Source organism: Marmota flaviventris, chromosome 17 (genome assembly GCF_047511675.1).
Source record: "Marmota flaviventris isolate mMarFla1 chromosome 17, mMarFla1.hap1, whole genome shotgun sequence".
NCBI lineage: Eukaryota > Metazoa > Chordata > Mammalia > Rodentia > Sciuridae > Marmota > Marmota flaviventris.
In genome coordinates this window covers 33,723,515-33,750,308 of record NC_092514.1, presented here as the reverse complement: position 1 = coordinate 33,750,308, position 26,794 = coordinate 33,723,515, and the positions used below count along the sequence as shown (strand labels likewise).

The window sequence follows — 26,794 nt, the reverse complement described above, 5'->3', positions numbered from 1 at the left end:
TGGTGACCATTATTTGCTCTTCTTTTTTCTAATGTCTTCTAGTTATCGTGTGTTTACTTTTTATATGAACAACTTGTGTACTTGGGGGGTTGGGGATCCTGAGGAGAGAAAACCAGAAAAAACCTTTATTGCAATCTGATTATACTTATTAATTAACTTAGGAAATGAATGTATTTTTAAATTTTTACTTATTTGTAGAGGGACACAATACCTTTATTTTATTTATTTATATGTGGTGCTGAGGGTCGAACAAGTACCTCATATGTGCTACACAAGCGCTCTACCACTGAGCTATAACCCCAGCCCAAGGAAATGAATGGGAGTGCTCATACATTTTGTATTGTCATTGTTTCAAGGCCCTTCAGGATTAAGAAATATAATATTTAAATTTCACCTTAATAAAGTTTATTTTAAAAAATATGTATATATACATACTCCAAATCAGAATAATAATAGGATAGAAACTCCTTTAGTGTGACAAAAATCTTCAAGTGAAATATTTTTTTCAGTCTCCTTTGAACAACTATAATGAATAGGAATAGTTATTCTATGTGAATTTTTTTACATTTTTTTGTTTTTTAATCTTACATAGAAAAAAAAAATGCTATGGCCACGAACCCAACTGCCAAACACACGTAAAAGGAAAATGGCAAGCACGTCTAGTTTGGGCATTGATAATGTGAAAGAAGCAGACTGGATAATGTAAGAATAAAAAAACTCAGTTTTAGTGCAACAGTAGGCCAAAGGCTAACACAATGGGAATCTAACTCTTTTTTTTTTTTTTTTTTAGTATTCCGCGGACACAACATCTTTGTTTGTATGTGGTGCTGAGGCTCGAACCCAGGACGCATACATACCAGGCGAGCGCACTACCCTTGAGCCACATCCCCAGCCCCAGGAATCTACCTCTTTTAAACACAATTACATCGATCCCAGAAGAAATCAATTAAATTTTTTCTACTTCCTTCATTGAAATACTGGATAAGAAATATGGGACTGCGGTTGTAGCACAGTGGTAGAGCACTTGCCTAGCATGTGTGAGGAACTGGGTTTGTTCCTCAGCACCACATAAAAATAAATAAATAAAATAAAGATATATGTCCACCTACAACTAAAAAATTAAAAAAAAGAAATATAACTTTTAAAATAATGAGTTCTATTGATAACTTCATTGTATCAAATGCAACATTTCTTGATAGAGTGCTTCCTCGCAAGCACAAGGCCCTGGGTTCAATTCCCCAACACCACAGAAAACAACAACAACAACAACAAAAAAAAAAAAATACAATGTTTCAGGATTTTAATATAATTTCCTTGATTTTACATTTGTATTTCTTTTTTTTTTAATACTGAAATCTTGGTTCCTAACAACATTGACATAATTATCTGGTTTGCCTTATCCTATGATTTCTATAAAATAACTCCAAAATAATAATGGCAATAAGCCTACTGAGAATGAAAATACTAAAAGAGATTTAAGATTTACCGGAAGCTTTTCTTGATCCTTAGACTATATCCTACTAAGGATCTGTGTATGAAAAATGATGCCATACAAAAAAACAGGATTTAAATTGTTTTATACCAGAGAAACTCTTTTTTTAAACCATGACTCAAAGCCATAAAAATGATGATAAATTTGATTACATAAAAGTTAAAAGCTTTTTGCTTGGCAAATTGAGTCACAACTACTTAATGCTGCTGCTGTAGTGCAAAAACACTGAAAGACAATCTGTAAATAAATGAGCATGACTGTGTTCCAATGAAACTTTATTTATGGATACTGAAATTTGAATTTCATATCATCTTTCCATGCCATAAAATATTATTCTTCATTTGATTTTTTAAAAACTATTTTAAAATACAACAACCACTCTTAGCTTTTGAGCCATAAAAAACAGGCAATGGGCCAGATTTGGTTTGCTGACCCCTGGTCAATATGATATCTACCCCATCTCTTCTAGACCTAGATAGCAGTACACTTTGAATTTCTGAACCTCTTCCCAAATCTCCATATTTTCTTTTGAATGCCTTCTGTCATGAACCCTATACGTTTATGAAGGAACCTAGAATTCTTTGTGACTTGTTTTAGTGACCATCCTATAGGATAAACAACTAATTAGAAGCTTTAGCTTAATAATTTTTCGGGGGGGGGTGGGTGGGTAGGAATAGAGCCTGGGGTCTTGCATATACTAGACAATTGTTCTACCACTGAACTATTGCCCTAGCCCCTAATAATTCTTTTGTAATTAGGTATATATGTCACTCTGGAACATAGAGATACATGCACAAAATTCTTATTTTGTTTTATGTGTGGGTGTGGGCATGAATTTTTTTAAATTTTAGTTGTAAATGGACACAATGCCTTTATTTCATTTATTTATTATTTTTATGAGGGGACTCACACACGCTAGGCAAGTGTTCTACCACTGAGCTACAACCCCAGCCCATGAAATTTTATTTTCAAGCGCAATAGTTTCTTTAGAGTGTGATTGCCTACCAAGGACATCAGAATCACCTAGGTACTTGGTTAAATGTTCAGATTCTGCCTACAGGGCTCTGGGTTCCATCCCCAGCACTAAAAAAAGAAAAGTACATATTTCTGGATTATTACTCAGACCTCCTGAATCAGAACCTATAGGAATGCATTTAAAACAAATTCTACAGGAGTTTATTATGCATACTAAAATTTTAAGACCGAATTCAAGAGAAACCAAATTAAGGGAGTTTTAGTACTGATGAAAAGTTCCAGCAGCATGCAGGAAGCAATATCACTGAATTTAATAACTAGCTTAAGGAACATTTCTGCTCACTATCTGATCTTATAGAGCAATATATTAGGTTGCATTTAGATCTATTTCTATAAAAGGAAATACAATTTGGAAACTGGTATCAAGCCTCTAAACCAATATATTGACAAATCCTTCTTTGTTAGATAGGTAAATCTCAACAGCGTATAAAACTCTAGGAATTTATCAGTATCTATAATGAGAATACAACACAAATGAGCAAGGATCCCTTGCCAACCAATGACATAATACAAGGGAATTAGATGTTTTTGTTTGTTTGTTTTCCTTTTCTGTACCAGGGATTGAACCTGGGGCCCTTATCCATTGAGCCACAACCTCATCCCTTTTTTTATTTTATATTCAGACAGGGTCTCACTAAGTTGCTGAGACTGGCTTGAACTCATGATCCTCCTTCCTCGGCCTCAGGAACCTCTGGGATTATAGGCTTATGACATGTTATTTCACTTATGTTTCCTGAATTGGGAGTTTGAATATTTAGGGTCAGTTGAGACTCAGAACTTTAGTTTCTATTGGCGAAACACCTGTAGGAATTTCACAGAAGAGTTCATCAAAGATGCTTTGTTTATCTGGCTTGCTAGGATTTAAGCTTCATCTCTCTCTGACAAAAATCCAAGATTTATACGTCATCAAGATGACCGTTTCAGGAACTTGCAGAATTTTCAGAAATTCTTAGGATGCTTTACAAGAGCATGTGCTGCTCCTAATGTCTACAGACTTAAAGCTTGTATATCCAGCAATTTTAGTAAAATTGTCCTGCTTAAAAATTCTTTGACCTATATCATTGTGTTGTCCTCAATTCATTACAGAACCTTGGAGAGGTCAGTTCACTTTAGAAATGAGCATTTTTCTTATTTATATTCAATTTTAAAAATAAAAAATTTGTATTGGTTTGTCAAGACTTTATCTTCTGTTAATAATGTTAAAAGTTGCCTCTACTTTATCACAAAGTTTTTGTCTGTCTGCTTCCCAGGACAAAAGGGGATTTATTCATCTCTGTTTGATGTCTGATAACAATAGATAGAGAAGACATTTCTTATTTATTTGGATATTTTTATAGTGGTAGATTCTTAACTAAAAAATACAACATCACTGCTGTTTGTAGGGTTTCCATATATAATTTACTACTTTTCACTGGGGTTCCTAAAAGATAGGTATGGAATCAAAGTTGATTTTAATTTCTTTATATATGTAATTTTGCACAACTCTAAAGTAGATTAAGTTTGCAGAATTTGCTTTTCTACATGTTTTCTTTCCTTTTAGTATCTTTTCCATCTGACAGATACTTCTGGTACTTGGGCATAAGTATTTGAAACATTCTTACTACCTGATTGTGAATTGATAATGAAATATTTACTCTTAAAAATAAGATTACAAACTGGGCATGGTGGTGCACATCTGTAATCCCAGCAACTCAGGAGGCAAGACAGGAGGATTGCAAGTTTGAGGCCAGCCTTAGCAATTTATCGAGGCCTTCAGCAACTTAGTGAGACTGTGTCTCAAAATAAAAAATAAAGAGGGCTGGGGATATGGCCCAGCAGTAAAATGCCCCTAGGTTAGATCCTGAGTACCAAAAAAAAAAATTATAAACTTGTATAGCTTATTTATGATAATGGCTACATATATTGATATATGTGTTGAAAATTATAAAACTAGGCATTAAAAGGTTTAATTTTACTATATAATATTTTTTAAAATAAAAAAATTTAAATAATAAACAGGGAAGATTATTAATGTTAGACTTTTGAACTCTTCCAGGGGAAATAAGGCCTATTACACTATACATGTCCTCTCTTTTCTCCACCAGTTGTGACACAGAAGATCCTAGAATAAGAATTCAAATGAGCCAGGAAATGGATCTAAAAAGACCCTAAACAAAAACTTGTATGTGATGCCTACCCAGTTATGATTTAGAAGTGATCTATGATCCTTGAATCTGTTGCCTATTTTGTAGTCACTAAAGGATCTATGTTGCATCTGAAGATATGTTTTGGACATTATTTCTAGTTACTTCTCTTCATTAGCCTTACATATTAATACTGGAACATTTGATCCACAAAGAGAAAGAATCATAAAGAGATATTCCAAAGAATTACTTTCTCTAACACAGTTACATAGAAGAGAAGAATGTCAGTAAAAATGCTTAGATATTAAGGATGCACAAAACCAAGTAAAATTAAAAGGGGAAGAGACCCATGTCTTAATTTTATTATAATTCTCTGCAGATTAATGCATGTATGGTGTTCCAGAAACGCATACAAACTGTGCCAAAATCCATTGTGTAGGCTTCTATTGGAATGTGTTATCTGCAAAACATTCTAAGATTTACTTCAAAGTACTTTGTATTTATAGAAAAAAAAAAAACAGCTAAAAATGTCTAACTCATCCTTACAAGTTGCCAGCACTAGGACTTGGCAAGCCAGAAAGTATGTTTCATCCTTGATAGGGTTTTCCTCAGTTGCTGGGAGACAGTGGCTTCCTAGACAGCTGTCTGCTCACTCTTCATACCACCTGCCACCCCTTTACCAAGCCAAACCCTTGTGCTTAAATTATGCTAGGAAATCCTGCAAGTGCTTCTCCAAAGGTGATATTGGTAATATTAATTACGTTGTCAGTCTGCATTGAATTATCAAGATTGTGTTAATCCAGTAAAGCAGATTATGCCAAAAGTGAGTCAATAGATTAGAGACATACTTTTTGAAGTATTTAAGTGACTGTTATATATAATAGCATGTAGTAGGACTTTATTCAAGTAGCTTCTAATTTTGTTCAACCTCCAATAATAATTTATATACACCAACTAGTTTCATTTCTGGCTCTAAATGATACTTATATGTGTATTTATCCCATTATTAAGTACTTAGAAATTCTTCTTCTTATGAACACGAGAAACCATGGTCTCCTTAGATGATATCCTAATATTCTATACTCTATCATGCAACTTAATGTTGAATTGTGGTATAGAACATTCCTAATGTCCAAGAGACTGAGGTAAAGTTCAGAGTCAAGTTCCCTCTAGCTAACCTGGATACCTGGTATAATGCCTGATAAGGTGGGGTTGATCCAAAGTAGAAACACCTAAGACCTTCTAAGATACCAATAAATTCTTAGGATTTATCATTTAATTCTATTAATTCATTTTTAAACTGTCCAGTTACTGATATCTTCAAAAAGAAGTTATAATTTGCTTGTTCATTAAAGATTGTCTTCTAATGGCTGAAGACCTTTCATCCAACTGCCTTGATTTTTACATCTTCTGTCCTACTTCAGTCCTATGCCATCAAATCAGATACCTCTCAGAGATTTATATCTCTTACCCAAACATCTTCTTTGAGCTCTCTGCTAGTGCGTCCAATTATCTATTCAAAAATCTACTCTTGATATTTCACAAGCACCTAAATTCAACAAGTCATTGTCTATATGGTCATCCATCCAGACCCTTAAGCCAAAACCCAAGGTATCAACCTTAGATACCTTCTGCCTCCTCACTGCTCATTTCTACTTAATTATTAGGTCCCAGTAATTTTGGCTCCTTTCTCTCTCTCTCTCTTTTTTTTTCTTTTCCAACATTCCCCTGCTTTCATCCTAGTCTAGGCTACTGTCTCTCGCCTGTACTCATACAATAGTCTTCTTCTTTTTTAAATATAACTTTATTTTGTTTATTTATTTATCTTTTATGTGGTGCTGAGAATTGAACCCAGTGCCTCACAGTTTCTAGGCAAGTGCTCTACCACTGATACAACTCTAACCTCTCATGCAATAGCCTTTGAATTGGTATGTTTACAGCTTCTTTTGCCCTCTTTTAGTCTATTCTTTGTCTGTAACTGGAGTGATTTTTTAAAAAGATTAATCTTATCATGTTCCCCAATGCAAAACCTTTTAATTCATCCATTTTACTTTTAGAATAAAGATCAAAATCCTTAAGGAGGCCCATAAGAACTTCCTTGTCTGGCCTGGATCTTAACTCTCTCCTCACACTCTACACTCCAGGTATGAGGGATTTATTTCAGTTCAAACATCCTATGCTTCTTCCTACCTCAGCATCTTTACATATGGCATTTCCTGTCTGTTTCACCTCTCTCCTCTTTATCTTACCAATCATTTAAAGTTCAGCACAGATAGCACTTTATTGTGAAACTGGGTTTGTACCTTCCTTTCATGCTCCTCAGAGAATCCTGTGTTCCTCTTTTATTGGACTAATTGCAGTTATAATGGTTTTCCCCCACTACATATAAGCAGGAACTATGTCTATCATATTTTCATTACCCCAGTATCTAATGCCATGTCTTATGAAGATGCTCAACAAATATATGTTAAATTAATTAATTTAACCCATTCCAATCTGGTTTCTACTTTCAGAATGCAAGTTGTTTTCTTTTTTAAATTTTGGAGTTGGGGGGTATAGTTAGATATATAAGATTATTATGAGATATGTTTTAATGAGTGATGGATGACTATAGGAGAGTCACCTTATTTTCACACTTCCCTTAATTTGAAGCAAGACTTAATTTTTATGTCTTGGGATTTAATCATCAGTATTTTTTTAAGAGAGAGAGAATTTTAATATTTATTTTTCAGTTTTCGGCAGACTTTCTTTGTATGTGGTGCTGAGGATGGAACCCGGGCCGCACGCATACCAGGCGAGCGCGCTACCGCTTGAGCCACATCCCCAGCCCCAAATCAGCAGTTTTTAAGGAGGATATTGTGCTAAATGTTCTTCGTCGTTTAAAAAAAAATCCAAATAGGCCTAAGTATTTATCTTTTCAAATGTCATTGACTAACCAGTTATTTAGATTTTTCCTAAGTCATTGCATGTTTTCTCAGGATCCTCATTTTATAGTAAGATATATGTTGAATAAACAAAAAGAAACTAAGAATTAACTAAGTATAATGACAAAGTAGACACATGTAATATATGGATTTTTCTATGGGATACTTAGTGTGTAACAACATAGGCATGCTCCCAGAATGACAAGAAACCTAATTTAACTTTGTGAAACTAAGACTACCAGAGCTTTAAAAAAAATGCAGGCATGAGTTTATTAACTTGCCAAGCAAGGTAATACATACCAGTGGATCATTCACTGAATAGTTTGTGGAAAGGAGATATTCAGGGGGTTTTAATTGTTAGGAAGGGAGTTGTATGATAGTTATAAGAATTTAAAACTACCACACTGTGGGTCATAATAAGTCTGTTCATAGATCTGTACATGATTGATTAAAACAAGTACCATTTTTTAGCAGTTCAAAGAGGAGTTTTCAGATAGGTCCAAAAATGTTCTGGTACACTGGGGTCACTCAAAGTTCATGGCAAGTTATCCACTTAACCTGGTTAGAACCAGTTTTGAGGAAATTCAACATTCAATTTTGATATAATCTAGGAAAATATTGCTGTAAGTGAAAGATTTTCCTTGTACAGCTTAAATGTATAGACAGAATTTGGATTGTCACAACCAGGGTAGGGAAGCATTTTTGCTTCTACTCTTTAATCAGGTAGATTTACACTGTGCCTTTCCTTAAAAACACATGTTTTTTTTTTTTTAGTAAACTGTTTTATTAGTTAGCTTTTATGCATTAAAAAATTACCCCAAACAGTAGCTTAAAGCAGTACAAATTATTTTCCCATGATTTTGTGGGTAGGTAACTTTGGACTGAGTTCCTGACTCATCTCTGCTTCCCATGTTATTGATTAGACTCCCTTATACATTGTAGTAAGATGGCAGTTGATAGCCTTGATCATTTTTCTAGTGGTTGGCTATTTGCAAGAATAAAGGCGGTAACTAGATCATCATCTAGAAGGCTAAGCTAGGCTTATTTCCAAGGTATGGTGGGAGGCCTCCCAAATTCAATAAAGGAAGACAAGCCCCAATGGTTAAGTACTTTTCAACTTTCTGCTTGCAAAGTACTTTTCAACTTTCTGCTTGCATCCTGTTTGCCAATGGCTTATTATAAGTCACATGAACACAGATATAAGGAATGCAGAAATAGGAGGAGCTGCAAAGTTGCATTGCGCACAGAGTTATACATATGGGAATGTGAAGAATCTGTGACCATTTTTGTAACTACCACACTGTAGATTTTCCTCTCTTCCAGTTTCTTTAAATGGAGAGTTATATTTAGGATTTGCTTATAAGTTATATCTATTCTATACTGCCCAGAGTTTTGGGTGCTGTAGAATTCTGCTGATTGATATAAACATCTCATGAAATAATACAGGCTACAAAAGAGAAATGTTATTCATTTCCTGAATGAGTAACACAATCAATTTGAAATCCATTAAGATTATATTTGGAAGCTTATGTACAATGGCTCTGAGGCACAAAACAAGATTTTGTGTCTAAATTGGGGCATCAGTAAATAGGAAGAAATGATATCTGAGCTGAAACCTACAGCATGTGGAAGATCTAGTCAGGCAAAGAAAAGGAGAAAAATATTTCAGACAGATGAAAATATGATAGAAAACCAATTTGTGAATTTGTTTTTGCATCACATGAGAATCCAGAAATACTCAGTATTTATTACACTGTACTATTTACTAATCTGTTCTGCCCTTGGACCATAAGCTTAATAATGGCAGAATTCATAGTTAAAAATGGTACAGTTTGGGCTGGGGTTGTGGCTCAGCGGTAGAGTGTTTGCCTAGCATGTGCGAGGACCTGGGTTCGATCCTCAGCGCCACCTAAAAATAAACAAATAAAGGTATTGTGTCAAACTACAACTAAAAAATAAATATTAAAAAAATGGTACAGTCCATATTACCTAATAAATGTTTGTGTAATGAGCCAGGAACTTAATGAATGCATAATGAGCAAAAGCTGGGTGTAAGAGGTACAGAATAGAAAGCCATGTAGGAATGAAGATGGAAATTGAAGACAATGCTGTGCAGAGAGAGGAAGAAAGAGAAAATAGCAGAGGGAGAAGGATTAGGGGAAGAGCAGAATGAGAGACAAGCAGAAGGGACTGGGAAGTTTGGCTGTTTAGAAGTGGCATCAGAGGAACTTAGCACTTCCTTTAAAACACCAATTAATCTTTCAGTAGCACAGACACAGGATCTTCTGTACTATTAAGCTGCTTGTATGCTTTTATTTTCAAACTTCAAAGTTTATTTTTGAATGCTTATTTTCCTAGAGAATTCTGAAGTCCTTCTATGGGCTTAAAGTAATAATTTTAATTTCAATAATTTCTTTTGGATTATTAGAGGCATTCAATTTACCAGTTCTTACTGAAAAAAAAAATTCAAAGATTTTTTTAGTTGCAGTTGGACACAATACCTTCATTTATTTATTTATTTATCTATTTTATGTAGTGCTGAGGATTGAACCCAGCATCTTGCACATGCTAGATGAGCACTCTACCACTGAGCCACAACCCCAGTCCCTGAAAATTCTTTTGTATTTTAAAATCTGTCAGATTGTCTTAGTCTTTCTTCTTTGAAAGATAAAGACCTGCCTCAAACATTGTTGGACAAAAAGTCACACTTAAACCTAGCAGCTGTTTTTATTACTCTTAGTCATTTGATTTTATTTCAATCAAAATAATTTGGTTTTCTTTTAAGTCCTAATAGGTATGATTAACATAGGAACAATTAAAATCACATTTATTCCCCTGTTCTCAACCTGGGTGATGCATCTCTGGCTGAGTACAAGGGTAACTATCATGCTGAGAGCATGAGTAGGAGCTATCAAAGATTTGACTCGGGCTAGTGGCAATAGGCCAAGATACTTTGAGAGAGACTTCTCAAAATTTTAGTCCAAGACATAAGAATGACCTGGGATGCTTGCTATAAATGCATCTTCCAGGTTTCTACCCAAGCCCTGGGATCAAAATCCCCTGGGTGATTTCTATGTCCAGGAAAGAAAGAGACTTGTGACCATAATGCCTGAGTACCTTCAGCCTTGCCCTAATAGTATATAGGGCAACTCCTAGGACTGTTTTTTTTGTTGTTGTTGTTGTTTTACATTGTAAATTGATGATTTATGATTATATTGTATATATTTATGGAGCACAATGTGATGTTATGACTTATAAATACATGTAGAATAATTAAACCAAGATAATTAACATCTATTACCTTTTTTGGGGGGGAGGGTGGGCTGAGGTACCAGGAATTGAACTCGGGGCACTCGACAACTGAGCCACATCTCCAGCTTTTTTTTGTATTTTATTTAGAGACAGTGTCTCACTGAGTTGCTTACCACCTCACTGCTGCTGAGGCTGGCTTTGAACTCACAATCCTCCTGCCTCAGTTTCCTGAGCTGCTGGGATGGATTATAGGCATGTGCCACCATGCCCGGCTTAACTAGTTTTTGGGTTTTTTTTTGGGGGGGGGGAATGAGAACATTTGAAACCTATAGTCTTAGAAAGTTTGAAATGTACAATTTATTATTATTATTATTATTATTATTATTGAATGGATTGGCATGCAGTGGATCTTTTTTTTATTTATACATGACAGCAGAATGCATTACAATTCTTATTACACATATAGAGCACAATTTTTCATATCTCTGGTTGCATACATATTATATTCACACCACTTTGTGTCTTCATACCTTTCTTTGGCTAATAATGATCATCACATTCCACCATCATTAATAACCCCATACCCCCTCCCTTCCCCTCCAACCCCTCTGACCTACCTAGAGTTCGTCTATTCCTCCCATGCTCCCGTTCCCTATCCCACTATGAATCAGCTTCCTTATAGCAAATAAAACATTTGGCATTTGGTTATTTGGGATTGGCTAACTTCACTTAGCATTATCTTCTCTAACTCCATCCATTTACCTGCAAATGCCATGATTTTATTCTCTTTTATCGCTGAGTAATATTTTATTGTGTATATATGCCACATTTTTTTAATCTATTCATCTATTGAAGGGCATCTGGTTGGTTCCACAGTTTAGCTGTTGTGAATTGTGCTGCTATAAACATTGATGTGGCTGTGTTCCTGCAGTATGCTGTTTTTAAGTCCTTTGGGTATAGACCAAGGAGAGGGATAGCTGGATCAAATGGTGGTTTCATTCCCAATTTTCCAAGAAATCTCCATACTGCTTTCCATATTGGCTGCATCCATTTGCAGTCCCACCAGCGGTGTATGAGTGTACCTTTTCCCCCACATCCTCGCCAACACTTGTTGTTTGTCTTCAAATATCTGCCATTCTGACTAGAGTGAAATGAAATCTTAGTTTTGATTTGCATTTCTCTAATTGCTGGAGATATTGAACATTTTTTTTTCATATATTTGTTGATTGATTGTGCATCATCTTCTGAGAAGTGTCTGTTCAGGTCCTTGGCCCATTTATTGATTGGGTTATTTATTTTTTTGATGTTTAGTTTTTTGAGTTCTTTATATACTCCAGAGATTAGTGCTCTATCTGATGTGTAAAGATTTGCTCCCAAGATGTAGGCTCTCTATTCACCTCACAGATCGTTTCTTTTGCTGAGAAGAAACTTTTTAGTTTGAGTCCATCCCATTTATTGATTCTTGATTTTAATTATTGCACCACAGGAGTCTTATTAAGGAAGTTGGGGCCTAATCACACATTATGAAGATTAGGGCCTACTTTTTCTTCTATTAGATGCAGGTTCTCTGGTTGTATTCCTAAGTCCTTGATCCATTTTGAGTTGAGTTTTGTGCATGATGAGAAATAGGGATTTAATCTCATTTTGTTGCATATGGATTTCCAGTTTTTCCAGCTCCATTTTTTTTAAAGAGGCTATCTTTTCTCCAATGCATATTCTAGGCACCCTTTTTCTAATATAAGATAACTGTAATTTTGTGGGTTAGACTCTGTGCCCTCTATTCTGTACCATTGGTCTACCAGTTGTTTTGATGCCAATATCATGCTGTTTTTGTTACAATTGCTCTGTAGTATAGTTTAAGTTCTAGTATAGTGATACCACCTGCTTCACTCTTCCTGCTAAGGATTGCTTTAGCTATTCTGGGTCTCTTATTTTTCCAGATGAATTTCATGATTTCTTTTTCTATGTCTATGAGGTTTGTCATTGGAAGTTTGATCAGAATTTCATTAAATCTGTATAATGCTTTTGGAAGTATGGTCATTTTGATAATATGAATTCTGCCTATCCAAGAGAAAGGTAGACCTTTCCTTTTTCTAAGGTCTTCTTTGATTTCTTTCTTTAGGGTTCTAAGTTTCATTTTATAGATCTTTCATATCTTTTGTTAAATTGATTCTCAAGGTTTTTTTGTTTTTGTTTTTGAGTCTATTGAGAATGGGGTGGTTTTCCTTGTTTCCCTTTCTGAAGATTTGTCACTGATATACAGAAATGCCTTTGACTTATGGGTGTTGATTTGATATCCTGCTACTTTGCTGAATTTATTTACTAGTTCTAGATGTTTTCTGTTGGAACTTGTAGGGTCTTCCAGGTATAGAATCATATCATCAGCAAATAGTGCCAATTTGAGTTCTTCTTTTCCTGTGTGTATCCCTTTAATTTCTTTCGTCTAATTGCTCTGGCCAGTGTTTCAAGAACTATGTTAAATAGAAGTGGTGAAAGAGGGCATCCCTGTATTGTTCCAGTTTTTAGAGGGAATGCATTCAATTTTTCTCCAGTTAGAATGATGTTGGCCTGGGGCTTAGCATAGATAGGCTTTACAATGTTGAGATATGTTCCTGTTATCCCTAGTTTTTCTAGTGTTTTGAACATAAAGGGGTGCTGTATTTTGTCAAATGATTTTTCTGCATCTATTGAGTTGATCATAGGATTCTTATCTTTAAGCCTATTGATGTGATGAATTACATTTATTGTAATTTATTGATTTCCATATGTTGAACCAACCTTGCATCCCTGGGATGAATCCCACTTGATCATGGTGCATGATCTTTTTGATATGTTTTTGTATTAGATTTGCCGGAATTTTATTGAGAATTTTTGCATCTATGTTCATTAGAGATATTGGTCTGAAGTTTTCTTTCTTTGATGTGTCTTTGCCTGGTTTTGGAATCAGAGTGATATTGACCTCATATAATGAGTTTGGAAGTTCTGCCTCTTTTTCTATTTCCTGAAATAAATTGGAGAGTATTGGTATTATTCTTCTTTGAAGGTCCTGTAGAACTCAGCTGTGTATCTGTCTGGTCCTGGGATTTTCTTGGTTGGTAGACTTTTGATGGTGTCTACTATCTCGTCACTTGTTTACATTGTGTGTATCATCCTGGTTCAATTTGGGCAAATTATATGATTCTAGAAATTTGTCGATGCCTTCAATATTTTCTATTTTATTGGAGTATAGGTTTTCAAAATAATTTCTGATTATCTTCTTATTTCTGTAGTGTCTGTTGTGATATTTCCTTTTTCATCACATATGTTAGTAATTTGAGTTTTCTCTCTTCTTCTCTTTGTTAGCATGGCTAAGGTCTATCAATTTTATTTCTTTTTTCCAAAGAACCAACTTTTTGTTCTGTCAATTTTTTCAATTGTTTCTTTTGTTTCAATTTCATTGATTTTAGCTCTGATTTTAATTACTTCCTGTCTTCTGCTGCTTTTGGTGTTGATTTGTTCTTCTTTTTCTAGGGCTTTGAGATGTAGTGTTAAGTCGTTTATTTATTGACTTTTTCTTCTTTTAAGGAATGAACTCCATTCAATGAACTTTCCTTTGTATTGGCATGCAGTGGCTCTTTAGAAAACTTATTCCTCCTATCTGAAATTTTGCATCCTTTGACCATTATCTCTCCTCACTCACCCCATATGCCCTTAACCTCTGCCTCTTTGAGTTCTGTTGTTTTATATTCCATGTATAAGTGAGAACATGATGTGTTTGTTTTCTCTGCTTGGCTTATTTCACTTAGCATAATTCTCCCAATTTTATTTATGTTGTCACAAAGGGTAGACTTTTCTTTATTTTAGAGGCTATGTAATATCCTGTTGTGCTCATGTATCACATTTTCTTTATCCATTCATCTGTTGTTGGACACTGAGGTTGATTCCATAACTTGGCTAGTGTGAGTAGTAAACATATAAGTGCAGATGTCTTTTTGACAAACTAATTTCAGATCTTTTGCCAAATGTGGCAAAAGTGCTGAGGAAGAAGGGCTCACTTGCCTGCTTACATCAAGAAAACTTTCAGGGAGAAAAGAGAGGTACAAAGTTTAAATGGAACTCTGGATTCTTGTTTTCTGTTATTTGAACAATCTGAACTAAGTCCAAAAGTCTTAATGTTTTCTATCTCTACATCCTTCAGAGTATCTAAGGTGAAGGAGAATGTTACACAGAAAAGAGAACAAAGAGTCCACATAAACACAATCAAAGTCAAGGTGGCCAGTGTGCGGAAACAGGCTCTGCAGGAACAATTTGATGAATGGATTCTAGACCCTAGAGGAATGATTCCTACCGTAGTGGTAAGACAGCAGGTTGTATATAATGGGTTTGGGGGTGAGTGAAAAGAGGGCACTTGCTAGAATACTGAGTGGAATGCTAGAAACCTCCCTTCAATATTTCAGTACTGCTGAAGTAAATTAATCTTGACCTATGTGGTCAATGAGAACTGATTCCTGTAATTTTCTCATAAACATTTAAAAAAAATCTAGCTAGATTCCTAAAATCATGATTCTGGCAATGGTTTACAAACTAATCATTACAAATGGTTTACAAACTAATCATTACAAACGGAGATTTTATTTGTTTGTTGTGTATGTGACTGCTTTTGTCTCTTAATTTTAGAGAATAAGTATTTTCTTTTAGATGTGGATAGATTTGAAAATGTTTAAATTGTTAAATCCAGTGCCAAGTATATTTCAATTTAAGGTGCGTGATCGAAAATGGACCAAGGAAGACAAGCCACACACCAACAAGAAATATTAGCAAAAAAAACATTGCTGATAAAAGAGCATTATCCAACACACATACAAAGAATTCTTAAAACTGAAAAATACAAAAACGAATAGCCCTGTTAAAATATGGGCAAAAGTCCTGAACAGATACTTCACTGAATAGATACTTCAAAAAAATGCATATGTTAAATAAACCTATGAGACAGTGCCAAATATCATATGTCATTAAGGAATTTCAAAAATAAAACAGCAATGAGATTAGAATGGCCAAAATTCAAAACACAAAACACTGATACCACGCTGGCAAGAATGTAGAGTAGCAAGAACTGTCATTCATTGTTGGTGGGAATGCAAAGTGGTACAGCCACTCTGAAAGACAGTTTGTCAGTCTTCTATAAAACTAAACATATTCTTAAAAGACAAACACTAAATTATTTCACTTACATGAGATATCTGAAGTAGTTAAATTCAGAAAATAGGAAGTAGAATGATAATTGCCAAAGCCTAGGAAAAGGTGAAGGAGAGTGTTTTTATTTAGTGAGTATAGAGTTTCAGGTTTGCGAAATTAAAAGTTCTGGAGATCAGAGCCAGGCATAGTGGCATATGTCTTGGAAGTCTGAGGCAGGAGGATTGCAACTTTAAGGCCAGCCTGGTCAACTTAGCTAAATCCTGTCTCAAAATAAAAAATCAGAAGGATTGGGAATGTAGCTCAGTGGTAGAGCACTTGCCTAGCGTTTCCAAGGCCCTGGATTTAATACCCAGTACTGAAACAAGCAAACAAACAAACAAATGACATGGAGAAACTTAAGTGCATCACATTAAGTGGAAGAAGCCAATCTGAAAAGGCTACTTATGGGATGATCCTAACTACATGACATTCTAGAAAAGGAAAAAACCGTGAAGACAGTAAAAAGGTTAGTGGTTGCCAGGAGTCAGAGCGGGCAGGAAGGATAAATCGGTGGAATACAGAGGATTTTTAGGATAGTGAAACAATTCTGTACTATTATAGTGGATACTTGTCATACATTTGTCAAAACCCATAGAATGTAGAACACCAAGAGTGACTCCTAATATAAACTAGGGTCTTTGAGCGATAATAATGCATTAATGTAGGTTCATCAACTGTAACAAATGTACAATCCTAGTGCAGGATGTTGACAGTGGGAAAGGCTGTAGTGGAAGTTGGGTAGGGAGCATATGGGAACTCTCTGTACTGTTCTCTCAATTTTGCTGTAAACCTAAAACTTCTCTAAAGAAAATTAAATCTATTTTTTTAAATGGATCAACAAGAGCCAGGTGCTGCAGTGCACACCTATAATCTCAGCAGCTTGGGAGGCTGAGGCAGGAGGATCGAGAGTTCAAAGCCAGCCTCAGAAAAATGTGAGGTGCTCAGGAACTCAGTGAGACCCTGTCTCTAAATAAAAATACAAAATAGGGCTGGGGTTGTGGCTCAGTGGTCTAGTGCCCCTAAACTCAATCCCCAGTTCAAAAAAAAATTATTTTCAATAATCAAAGAATAAGGAAGAACAGAGGATTCTTAGGATGGTCAAACTGGTTGCTAAATGTGTCTTAGCTCCACCATGCCCTGTGGGGAGCCAGTCCAAATGCAGGCACCTTTAAGTTCTGATGCATCATGGGGATCTGAAAGATCAGTATAGTTTGGCACCTTAGTTCCGGTAGTGCACTGGTGACTCGGGCTTTTCTCTCCATCAAGTAATAAGGTGTGGCCCTGGGAGTGGCCCTAGGAGTAGGCGGCACCCAGAGAAGTTGAGCTACACTCCCCTGTTCCCTTGTAATCCTATCCCTTGCCTCATCTGAATGGCTTCTTCCCAGTAAAAGGGTTCAGCACATGCTCCTCTCTCTTTCCACTGACCCCTAAGGTCGGAGGAGCCATCACAGGACCCAAAGAAAAAGGTATTTCTCTGTTTCTGTGTGGTTATTTCGTGCAGCCCAATTCATCTGGAGTGACTTTGAGTGTTTAGTCATGGAATACAACGCCCAGTGTTAGAGCATTGCTAGAAATGTATCCAGTATGGGAGCAAAACAGTATCACTCTCAGCATCCCAGTTCTTCTCTCACAAAAAGTTGGGAATCACTGAAGATGTGCATATGAAAGCACTTCATATACCTTGACATATTCTCTAAATGTGAATTGTTGCTATTTCTGTCCTTGGGTTAGAAAGATTACAGAACACTTAAGACAGAAAGACTATAGATGACTTTTAGTCTAAAATACTATATGTGTGATAATTGAGGATTAATTCTTTGTTCCTTTCCTTACCTTTTTTTTTTGTCTCCTTTTTTCTTTCTTCCTTTTTTTTTTTTTTTCTGATTTGCAGATTCAAAATGTTCTTCATGAATTTTTCCAAAAGCCAGAATTCGAGCTTGGTAAGTATGCCTACTACTATGGTATTTTTATTTTTCTTTTTTTGCAGGGAGGGCACTGAATTCAGATGAAGCACTGATATTAAAACTGATGTTATTGAAAGCACTTTTTATAGATGAATTATGCTCTTCTGTTCTATCCATACAATATAGAAAAATTATCAATCATTCTCAATTCTTTTAGTCCAGTGCCCCACTGTATTGCACCTTTTATAATTTTTTTTTAGTCGTTGATGGACCTTTACTGAATTTATTTACTTATATGTGGTGCTGAGAATTGAACCTAGTGCCTTAACACATGCTAGGCAAGTGCTCTATCACTGAGTTACAATCTCAGCCCTGTATTGCATCTCCTTATTAACCTATGCCATACTTAGAGAGTTTAAAAAGGAACATACAGTATCATAATTGTTATTTCAATATATAAATGTTTGGTTACAACTTCACTAGAAGACATAATACAATAGTTAGACCTACTTATCATGAGTGTTTAGATATGTGGAAAGTAAAATTATATCCAATTGTGTGTGTATGTGTGTGTGTGTGTGTGTGTGTGTGTGTGTGTGTGTGAGAGAGAGAGAGAGAGAGAATCCCATGACAAGAAGAGCTACAAATTCAGACTGACATAGATGTGTTGTATTAGAGTTCAGACATAATTTAGATGTTAGCTCCTATAACACAATTCTCTGAAATGGTGAACAACTCCTAGTTAAGTTCCAAGATGAATTTTACATTTAAACCTCCCTCAAATTTTCACAGTAGTTACATTCTTGGACAATTAAACAGCAAAATTAGGGGCTGGGGGTGTAGCTCAGTGGTAAAGCTTGTGCGTAGCATGAATGAGGCCCTCAGTTTAATCCCCAGCACCAAAAAACAAAGACGATAGCAAAATTCTACTCTGTGTTTATATATAAAATAGAATTGAGTTCTAGATTCAAAATTGCTATAAGCAGATTTTTCACTTACTTGAATGTCTGACAGGAAGGGGAAAGCCTTAATTTTGCAGAAATTGCAGGGGTTCTGCCTCTACACCTACTCTCCATTATTGTAATTACAAAAACTCTCCCACAAATTCCCACCATGCATAGTGCCTGGAGAGTGGGACAATACAACTCCTATGGAGAACCATAGATTTGATGCATTTGTTTTTGGAAAGATTTCTTTATGTGAAACTAGGTGCACACACACACTCACACACACACACACATATACACACACAAATATGACTTTGTTACATAAAGAACTAGACTTTGAGTTCTGAGATTTACATAATTTAGATCCAGCTGATTTTTTTTCAATTTCAATTTATTTTTAACTACTTGTTACAATGATAACAATAGATTGTGACAATGTTTGAAGTCTGTTCTCACTTTTTAAAATGAAATATGCTTCTCTTCCTCTTGATCACTGGTCCCCAAATGTTATTTCGACCTTGTGTCAGTGACAACCTTTTTTCTCTTCCCTGTTCTCAGCCTATCCCAAAACTGTAATTCTCCTGTGAGCTCAATCTCCACTCTTGTTTCAGAAATTCTTGAAACAACTTCCTGTGTTTATTTATTTTGGATGGGGGTACAGAAGGAGTGAGTAAAGACAACACTATTGGGATGCTGATGAACATTAGAGAAATTCCAAGCTACTCCAGTTGATAGTAATTATTTCTCCTCTTTACTCCTTTCTTTTTTTAATATTTATTTTTTAGTTGTAGTTGGATACAATAACTTTATTTTATTTTTAGTGGCGCTGAGGGTCGAACCCAGGGCCTCTCATGTGCTAGGCAAGCGCTCTACCGCTGAGCCACAATCCCAGCCCCTACTCCTTTCTTGGAGTATTTATTTTCTATATCATCCATCCATTCATTCAATATTTATCAAATCCTTCCTTAGTTCCAGATATTGTGAGGGGACAAAGAAAGCAAAGACATACTTCCTTTCCTTAAGTTACTCAAAGTCCAATCAGAGGATATGTATGAACATTCATAGCAGCTATTACTGGTAGAAGCCAGTCTAGTTTGCATAATTTTCTGGAGCTTAGAGAAAGGTCTGAAATGGGGATATTGGCATTTAATGCATAAGCTTACATGAGTCTTCATGGCCACAATAATTGATACAAATAGCAGTCACAAAATCCAAGAATAACTGAAAAATCTTTCCTGTGCCCTTGTGCCAGTCCAGGAGAGGCAGGAAGAGTTACTGTTAGAAGTAGGAGAAGAAGCCAGTTTGTTGGTTCATTCATCATGAGCTTTCATAGAATTATTTTCCTCTCTTGGTAAGATCAATAAGGATTACGTAAGTGACATATCAAATGGAAGTTTAAAAACGTTTACTTGAACTAACTGCCAAATTCACTATTGTTGACTACTCTGTTACTCATAAAACTTTTTGCTTAGCTTTTGTGATATCATTTTCTCTTTATGTTTTTCTTCTATCTTTGATCACCTCTTCCATTTTTCCTCTTGGTTCTTATTTTGCTTAAACCTTAAATGTTGTTTTCCAGAGTTTCCCTTTTGACTCACTTTATATACTACCCACTCCCTTTGTTTTCTTATTCAAATCTGTAACTGCAATGATGACTCCCAATCCATATTCCATTTCAAACTTTACCCCTGAGCTCCAGCTACTTATGAAAAGATCTACAATGAGTGGTAAGTGAAAAAGCAAGTTGCAGATCAAAATTATCATATTCATTTAGAGAAAAAATATACATGTCCGTGTACACATACACATATGGAAATGCATAGGAAGGGTTGCTGAAAGGATGGTAACAAGTTGGTGACAGTGATTACTTCTGGGACAGAGAGGAATGAGTGTGCAGATGGGGGACTAGGGGGAAAAGAGGATATTCACGTTTTGCTGCTCATATTTTTGTATTATTTGAATGTTTTACTAACCATATATAAATATTACTAGTTAATTTAAGAAACATTAAGGCCAAAAAAGATTTTTAAATGGAAATTTACAGAGGTGTTTTGATTTAGATTCTCCTAGCATAAATGCTAGCATAAATTAATTCAAATGTTTTTATAGTCTTTATATGATTGTGCATATGTGTTTTTGCTTTATCTCAACCCAGTTATTAAAAATTTAGCTTTATTCTCTTTACTGTTTGGGTTGCTGGGTTAAATAAAAGCCAGGAAAAATAATAATTCTGTAGTAATTGGAAAGCTACCCAACTATATATCATTTACTTTATGGTAGATATTAGTTAAGAAATAATTTTACATTCTTTTAAGTACTAGAATATAAGTACAAAATATGACTATATTATAACCAAACTATAACCAAACTAACTAGCAAACATTTTTATCCCCAAATTAGAATCACATTGCAAACAATTGGATTTTACTGACTCCGTAGAATCAGGATTGAACAAAACGGAATTTTCAGAAGTAAGAAGTTATATTATTTAATGTTTGAATCATTCTATTAGTTTCAACTATCTTTTAGTTGTCACATATACATTAACTTAGAATGAAATAAGATCATAGAAACTTATTTTTTTGTGTGTGTGTGTGGTGCTGGGGATTAAACCCAGGGTCCTGTGCATGTGAGGCAAGCACTCTACCAACTGAGATATATCCCCAGCCCTTGATCATTTTTTTTAATATTTATTTTTTTAAGTTTTAGGTGGACACAATATCTTTATTTTACATTTATGTGGTGCTGAAGATCAAACCCAGTGCTTCATGCATGCTAGGCAAGCACTCTACCACTGAGCCACAACCCCATCTCTCTTGATCAGTTTTTAAGGGATGCACTTTAAGATATTTTAACCCCTCTAGCCAGGCACAGTGGTGCATGCCTGTAATCCCAGAAACTTGGGAGGCTGAGCAAAAGGATCACAGGTTCAAGGCTAGCCTCTGCAACTTGTTGAGACTCTATCTCAAAAAATTAAAAGGTCTGTGGATGTAGCTCTGTGGTAGAACGACCTTAAGTTCAATCCCTAGTACTACAAAAAAAAAAAAAAAAAAAAATTAACCCTCTGCAATTAGGCTACATATTAAAGCAAAGTCATAATTTATTTCAGTGGCACTCGTGATATGAAAATGTGAAAAACTTTCACTGACATATTCTGGTAAGATCAAGAAAAACCTGCATCTTATATTCAATAAAATCTAGTTATACAAATAATAATCAGATCTAAAACTTACAAAGCATTTTCATGGGCCAGACACTGTTCTAAATTTTCCATACATGAACTTGAGGAATCTGCTCAGCAACTCTTACATCCACTCTCTCTCTCTCTCTCTTTTTTTGTAATCTTCTACTGTTATTGATGAAAACATTGAGTTCAGAAAGGTTAAATAACTTGCACATGGTCTCACAATCAAATTGAGAAATTTGTATTTAGGTTGTTTGGTTTCAAAGTCCTTTTAATATTATATCTGAGAAAGTAGGATTCTATTTTCATGCAATAAGTGAAAGAAGCAATTTAATGATACCAGAATCCTGAGTCTTTTATAGTCTGTGTTTATATATTTTTCATGTTTTCCTATTTCCCCTTGTTTTTCCCCTCTAATGACGTTAGTCTCAAAGTCAAGATAATTTTCTTTTTCTTTTTCCATTCACCCTTGCTCTATTGAAGGTAAAGACTAAGCACCTTACACAGTTTCAGAGTTCTATATGACGGATTTCTGGAATCCTTCATTTTTGTATGAATCAGAATTTGGCAAATTTTTATTTTAGTCGTATTCTCATTGTGTTTTCTTAGGTTCTCTCTTTGCCATTCATTAGTCACAGGTTCAAACTAATAGCCAGTTACTTATATCTCAACTGTGATGTAGAACCCATACTATGAACCAACTTCTTCTCTCTCTCTCTCTTTTTTTTTTTCTTTTTTCCTTTTTTTGGTGCATGGGACAAGGTGGGGGGGGGGGCTGGAGATTGAATCCAGGGCCCTGTGCATGCTAGGCAAGCACTTTAACTGACCTACACCTCCAGCACAGAGCCACTAATTCTTTACTAATTCTCACATGCCAAGTCAGCTACCAGGAGCTATCTGCTGATTGGCTGTTACCTGGGCTAAATCAACCCAAAGAGCTAGTGAATGGCTCCTATGCTGTAAAGATTGCCAGAATTATTCAAACTAGTAATTTCCAAACTATTTTCCCTGCTTTGCCTTATATGTCCTGTAGAAACCCCCAGAAAGACTCTTATTTAGGCTTTCCCTTTGCTCCTTCCTGCTTTTGCCTCCTAAACAAAACCTGATGATTTCCCTCTGGTATTGTATGGCATGACATGATGCCTTCTCTTGGAAGCTGTAAGTAATAAAAATCTTCTTTTAATGATTTTATTCCTCTCCACATCAACATTCAGTCACCTCTTTAAGTTGAAATCCCAGAATTAAAATTGAGATAAATGACTCAAAACAAAAATATGTAGAACAAACAATAATATTAAAATAATTCAGGAATAGTTGAGGCTTTATCACTTTATCCCCATAGCTTAAATTACTTTGCAAAATAGTGATTCTTGGTGCTACTTTCCTAATTATCTTTTATTAGTTTTCCTACAAGAGAACAATTTAGAAAATTTTTCTATTTTTTTAATTATAAGAGTAGTATATGAATTTTATCATATATGAATTATATCCCAATAAGAAAGTAATATAGACTCATTATAGAAAATTAAAGGTGGAAAGGATAAAGAAGAAAAAAATTTAAATCCATGATTCTACTAATAGTCACTGTTAACACTGTGATATCTTTCTTTGGATAATAACAATGGTTCAGATTTTTTAAAATCATGTTTTTTATGTGCCACAGACTGTACTAAGGATATTACGTGTACTTTCTTAAGTAATTCTTACGAAAATTATTATCCTCATTTTGCAAATATGGCAGGAAGATGGAACAATTTCCTCAAGGTCACCTGTGATATAAGTGACTGAACTGACTCCAAATGACCTTGTGCCACATAGTGTCTATTATATTCATAGTGAAACATATGAGATTTTAGTTTAATTTTGTTTTTTTCTAATAGAGTTTCAGTCATGCCTGATATACAATTCTGTGTTCTACTTTTTCACTTAACTTCATCTCTTGATCATTTATCTATGTTAATACTCTTTAAAGCATGATCTTGAACTTTTTTTTTATTTTTATTTTTTTACAAACAAACATCTTTGTTTGTATGTGGTGTTGAGGATGGAACCCGGGCCGCACGCATACCAGTCGAGCGCCCTACCGCTTGAGCCACATCCCCAGCCCGATCTTGAACTTTTTTTTATGAAAAAAATCATAGATTTACAAGAAGTTGCAAAAGTAGTACATAGTGGGCTTTGACCAGTTTTTTCAAAAGTTACATCTTGTATGACTTTAGTATAATATCAAAACCAGGAAATTAATATTGATACAATGTTTATGTATAGTACTGTGCTATTTTATCACTTGTATGTGTTTCTATAACCACCACCAAAATTAAGATACAGAACTATTTCAGTTCCACAGAGATCTACTGGTAGTGACATTTTACCAGTTCGAGTGAAAAATAGAAGCCTTATCTTCTTTTCAGTTCTTTTATACTTTTCCATTTATGGTATCATTGTCCTAAATATTTCCTATGCGTATGTCACATTAGACAATGTTTTTGTTTTAATAGTTAACCATAATTTAGAAAACTCAAGAGAAAAAGGAAAGTCTATTGTATTTATCTGTATTTTTTTTTTCTCTTTTCATTGTTCTTCAAGATTCTCTCCCCCTCCCCCAAATTCTGGCAATGGGGATTGAACCAAAGGCCTTGAGCATGCCAGGCAAGTGCTCTACCACTGAGCTACATGCCCAACTACAAGATTCCTTTTTTTAATGAATTCTGTTTAGAGAACTTCTTTTAGAATAGGTCTTCAGAAGAAAAACTCTACTTAAAAGTAGGTCTAAATTTTTTTGGTCTTTCTAGATTACTCTTTTCTAACTACTTTGGCTACAGCAGAATTTTCTTGGTTTTGTTGTTATTGTTTCTCTCTCTTTCTCTGCACCAAGGAAAGGTTATGTGTGTACACACCAAGAAGGCAGCCATCTGCAATCCAAGAAAAGAGTCTTTACCAAACACTAACTCTACTGGCACCTTATTTGGACTTTCTAGCCCCCAAAACTGTGAGAAAATAAATTGTTCAGTTGTTTAAACCATCTGGACCATGATAATCTGACATGGTAGCCTGACATAGCTCCAGTAATTTAGTAATTTCTTTGGATTAGATTACCAGAAATGGAACAAGAATAAACATTATCAGGGTTTTGGTATCTGTTGTTAAATTACGCTGATTATACTAATTATTCTCCCCACAGTTATATAAGAGTTCTTGAAGTACCCATATTCTTACCCGCAGTAGCATTACTAAGTGTAAGAAACCCCTGCAATTTGATGGCATTTTGCTTTTAACTTCAAAAAAAATTTTTTTAAACTGGTGAGATTAAATATTTTTCTATGTTAAAACTTTTTTGTGAATTGTTCATTGATATTTTTTCCCTCCTTACCTATTGATGCTTATTTTTCTTATGGAAATGGAAATGTTCATCATATATTAAAGACATCACCATTTATGATAATAAATAATATGTTTTTTCTACTGTTTAAAAGAAGTAGTGGCCGGGCACAGTGCCCCTGAGTTCAATCCCTGGTATCAAAAAATTTAAAAAAATAATAATAATGGTGTTCTCTGATTTACAGATTTTTTTTCTTTTTTATGTTGTTCAGGCTGTGTTCAACTCGTTATCCTCCTGCTTCAGCCTTCCAAATACCTGGAATTACCGCTGTACACCACCACACCTGGCTTTAATTTACAGAAAATTTTGTTAATGTTTATGCAAACAAATACATAGAACATTTTAAGGTCTTTTCCATTGCTTCTATACTTAAAAGTTTCTTCCTTCTCAAAATCAACTAAATGTTTACCTATTTGTTTCTAGCTCTTTTTACTTTTAAAAATTAACTTGAAAATTATTTTAACAAATAAAGTGAGAATCTAACTTATTTTCCCCCTAAAATGGCTAGTCAAATAAATATGTTTATTGAACAAATTATTTTTTACAAGTAGCTAATTTTCCAAATGAAATTTTCTCTACATCATTATTTTCCTTCTTTCCAATGGAAAATAAAAGTAGAACACTTTACAAAATTTAAATGATTGAAATTTTTAAAAAAAATATTTATTTTTTGTAGTTGTAGTTGTCCACACAATAACTTTATTTATTTATATGTGGTGCTAAGGATCGAACCTAGGTCCCTGCACGTGCCAGGTGAGCGCTTTACCGCTGAGCCATAACCCCAGCCCCTCAAGATGATTGAAATTTTTAAAAAATATTTTTTAGTTGTAGATGGACACAATACTTTTATTTTATTCATTTACTTTTATGTGGTGCTGAGGATCGAACCCAGTGCCTCACATTTACCAGGCAAGCTCTCTACCATTGAAACACAACTCTAGCCCCAAGATGATTGAAATAAATGAATGCCCATATAAACCCAAGTCCAGAAGGAAGAGTGTTCTCTCCAACACAAATTTCCTCAAGAATGTGTATATTTTAATGCATGATCTATTTTCATTTTGGTATTGGATAAATCAAAACCAGAAACAGAAAAAAATGTTCTTTTTACTTTAATAAACTCAACTACAAATAACACATCACAATTTCAGGTAAAATTTTTTTCAGTCATTCTCAGATTTATTAGAGAAAGGAATGGGCAGAGAAGCAGTGGATAAATTAGAAGTGGGAGAAACCCTAGTTCTACAATGTTTCTTGTTACCTTTCCCTCTGGTGACAAAGCTGTCACCTTTACATTGTCTTTTCATATTTTTTAGAAAAGCAATTTAATCTGCTGGATT

General features: G+C 34.8%; 1 protein-coding gene across 1 annotated transcript in view; it reads left to right on the top strand.

The window, feature by feature from the left end:
* Nucleotides 1–26,794, top strand: part of Efcab5 (EF-hand calcium binding domain 5) — a 127,101-nt gene that overhangs the window by 12,566 nt on the left and 87,741 nt on the right. Inside the window, exons 5-7 of the mRNA XM_071603835.1 lie at nt 15,004–15,160; nt 17,932–17,980; nt 21,292–21,362. Of these exons, the coding sequence (XP_071459936.1) occupies nt 15,004–15,160; nt 17,932–17,980; nt 21,292–21,362 (277 nt within the window). The remainder of the gene's footprint in view (nt 1–15,003; nt 15,161–17,931; nt 17,981–21,291; nt 21,363–26,794) is intronic.